At 48.0% G+C, this 2,863-nt stretch overlaps 1 protein-coding gene across 1 annotated transcript; it reads right to left on the bottom strand.

The window, feature by feature from the left end:
* Nucleotides 1-1,106: 1,106 nt before the first annotated feature.
* On the bottom strand, nt 1,107-2,351 carry LOC114912041 (paraneoplastic antigen Ma1 homolog). Its single transcript, XM_029256896.1, has 2 exons — nt 1,740-2,351; nt 1,107-1,622 (listed from the first exon to the last, which is right to left on the bottom strand). The coding sequence occupies exons 1-2, from the start codon at nt 2,349-2,351 to the stop codon at nt 1,107-1,109; spliced, it is 1,128 nt and encodes a 375-aa protein (XP_029112729.1).
* Nucleotides 2,352-2,863: the final 512 nt, after the last annotated feature.

Below are 2,863 nucleotides of genomic sequence, written 5' to 3'. Positions count from 1 at the left end.
GATCAATCCTTGTGGGCTCTTTGGCATCATTACTCCTTGCAACAGTCACTGTGTCCGCAACATGTAAATGTGCGATGACTGTGCCAGCTGGAATGGAAGCATCTTTACATGACTCATTACGCAACATAACCAGGAAGTTCTCTTTATCAACAGCTGACGAAAGTATCACAGTGGGCTGTACCAGAACACCAGAAGATACAGCAGTAGTGGGAGCACGCTCTGTAATCACAATGCTTTTCCCCATAGGCTGGGTTTCTGCAATCTTACAGAGGGCAACGCGCTCACCAGCAGCAGGAACAATCAAAGGGTCAGGACCCATCCATCTGACATCGGCCACTTTGTCTCCAGCGTCGGGGGGAACACGCCCCACCTGGGCTGGTGTCATTACTTGAGACGTAAGAGTGCGCACACTCAACGATGGATCAGCACTCGTATCTTCGTGGGTACCAAAAACGAAAGGGCATACCCTTTTCACATTAGTGCCCAGCAAAACAGGAATGTTATCAGAGCAGCGTGGGTCGGGGCAAACCAAAGCAAGAACAGTAATGGGATTCCCATCAGTCATCCCTTCCTGCGGAAATGCCAACTCCACCTGCACATACCCTCGATAAGGATAACTATCATCAGAATCACTCAGACCCCAGATAGCTAATCCACTTACCGGACACAATGGTACATGTCTCAAATGCTCATTATACCAGCTGTCAAAAATAATTGTCACCTGGGACCCGCTGTCCAACAAGGCTGTACAGATCTTCCCTTCCACCTTGACCTGAACAGTGGAGGGTGGTCCCACCAATCCTTTAGGTAATGAACCAGCTTGGGTACTGGCGAAACCTCTACTCACGTGAACATCTGAAGGGCTTCTCTCAGCTGAAACACTTGATCCCTGTTTAGTGACTCTCACTGTGCGTTGTGCACGAATGAACTTTTGGATCACTTTCTGTGGGTTTTCTGGTCTGTCGCATTTTGCGGCTGTATGCCCGTCTTCACCACAGCGATAGCAGAAAAACCCACCCTGTCTACGACATGGAAGTGAGCCTCGCTGTGGTGTAGGTGAGGACGGTGGTCTGGGATCTGACTTCTCGATGACTGCAGTAGCAGGCTTAACTGACATACTCTTGACTTGCTTTCGGAGTTCTCATCTCTTTTTTCAAGGCTTTCATATCTCTATCATCCTCTGAATGTTCAGTGGAGTCAGTTGTTACCATGCTGGACTTCTGGACCACCACAGGATGAGCAGGGAGCACAGCAGAACATTCAGCTAACTGAAGCTTCAAAGCTTTCACTTCAGCTTGGAGCTCTTGCATTCCACTGTCTGCATGTGCCACTACAGTTTTGGCCTGGACAGGCTTCACGGTGGACTTCAGTTTCTGTCGAGATGCTTCATATCCCTCTTCAGTGCGAATCTCACTCAACAGTTGTAAGAAATCAGGTGGGTTGTCTCGTCCCTCTCTCAATCTCAGATTCAAAAGCATTATGTCGGCTCCTACAGCTCCCTTGATGAGCTGATCTAGGCGAGCGGCATTTGCATCCTTTGCTGCAAGACCTCCTTTCTGTGTGACTCTGCTCAAAGTTTTCTCAATTCTTCGAAGAAACTCGGAGACCCTCTCCCCTGGATGCTGACACAGAAGCCTGAATGCAAAGTAGAGTTCCTCGCCAGTCTCAGCAGACCCAAAAGTATGTTGAATAGCCTCAATATACTCTTCCGAAGATGCATCAGGGTTGCTAAATCAAACTGCCCGAGCAATCTCCGCTGCTGGACCCTTCAAACTCTCTATAATCTTTAACCTCTTTTCTCTGTCTGGCCTCTCACAGTTATCCACCATGAGACATGCTTGCTCTATCCAGTTTCCAAGCTGTTCCTCACCCAGTGGGGTCGGGACAACTCCTGAGAAAGTACGTAGCCTCCTATACACATTGCTATCCACAGATCGCCTGCCTTGCCTCTCCATCAAGTCCCCAACAGCACGAATGATTGCTTCAGGAGAGCAGGCTTGGAGGGGCACCTTCATGTTCTCTTCCGGTCGGTCAGACTCAGAAGATTGTTGACTTCCTGCAACCTCATCTGAGACTCCTAGGATTCTCCATGGCTTGTCACTGTCCTGTGGCAACACGTCCAAAGGGATTGCCTTCACATTTACTCTCTCACGGCATTCGCATAGAGCCATCAGATGTTGAGTCTGGGGATCATACGTTCGTCCCCGCACTCTAACTCGTCCCAGAGCCTTGATGGATTGCAAAGTCTCTTCAACGAGAGTAATCTCTGCATCTTCAGGAATATCCTTCACTAACAGAGCGTACTCAGGGTTAATGGCCTCTCCCCTACACCAATTACGGAGCTCAGCCATGTTTCAGTTGTGGTCACTGTGCCTTGTCTGGTACTAAACTTTGTTTAACATTCAAACTGCAAGAACTCTACGGGGCCTGTACCAATTATCACCGATAAACAGTTATGGAATCTAACACACTTCTATTCCCTTAACCTCACACTGCAAAGATTATATATGTACTACACAATAAACTAGTCAATTTAGCTTCCAGTACCTGTTCATCCTAAATTAATTTATCCCAGCGGTGCCTCCATTTTATGTAGCGCCACCCTCCATTTCGCCTAATTATGAGGGTGGTGCCCTGGGTTCTATTCCAATATATAACCCAAACTCAGGTATTTCAACAGATTTAATAAATTTTCCAAACCCCCATAGAAATATTAAAAGTTATTAACCCCAAAATTGAAAATTCCATCAAAACGAATGCAAACATCCATCTTCTTCTTCCGCTATCCGGGGCCGGGTCGCGGGGGCAGCAGTCCGAGCAGAGTCCTCCAGACTTCCCTCTCCCCGCACCCCTTCTCCAGCTT

Source organism: Scleropages formosus, chromosome 12 (assembly GCF_900964775.1).
Source record: "Scleropages formosus chromosome 12, fSclFor1.1, whole genome shotgun sequence".
NCBI lineage: Eukaryota > Metazoa > Chordata > Actinopteri > Osteoglossiformes > Osteoglossidae > Scleropages > Scleropages formosus.
The sequence above is the reverse complement of the archived record's forward strand: the minus strand, read 5'-3'. Positions and strand labels throughout refer to the sequence as shown.

Bases quoted from the DNA above. Each gene is read 5' to 3' on its own strand.
- LOC114912041 (XM_029256896.1), bottom strand. From the start codon at position 2,351: ATGGCTGAGCTCCGTAATTGGTGTAGGGGAGAGGCCATTAACCCTGAG. The intron at 1,623-1,739 runs GTTTGATTTAGC...CTTCTGTGTCAG, and splicing joins CAGCGGAGATTGCTCGGGCA to CATCCAGGGGAGAGGGTCTC.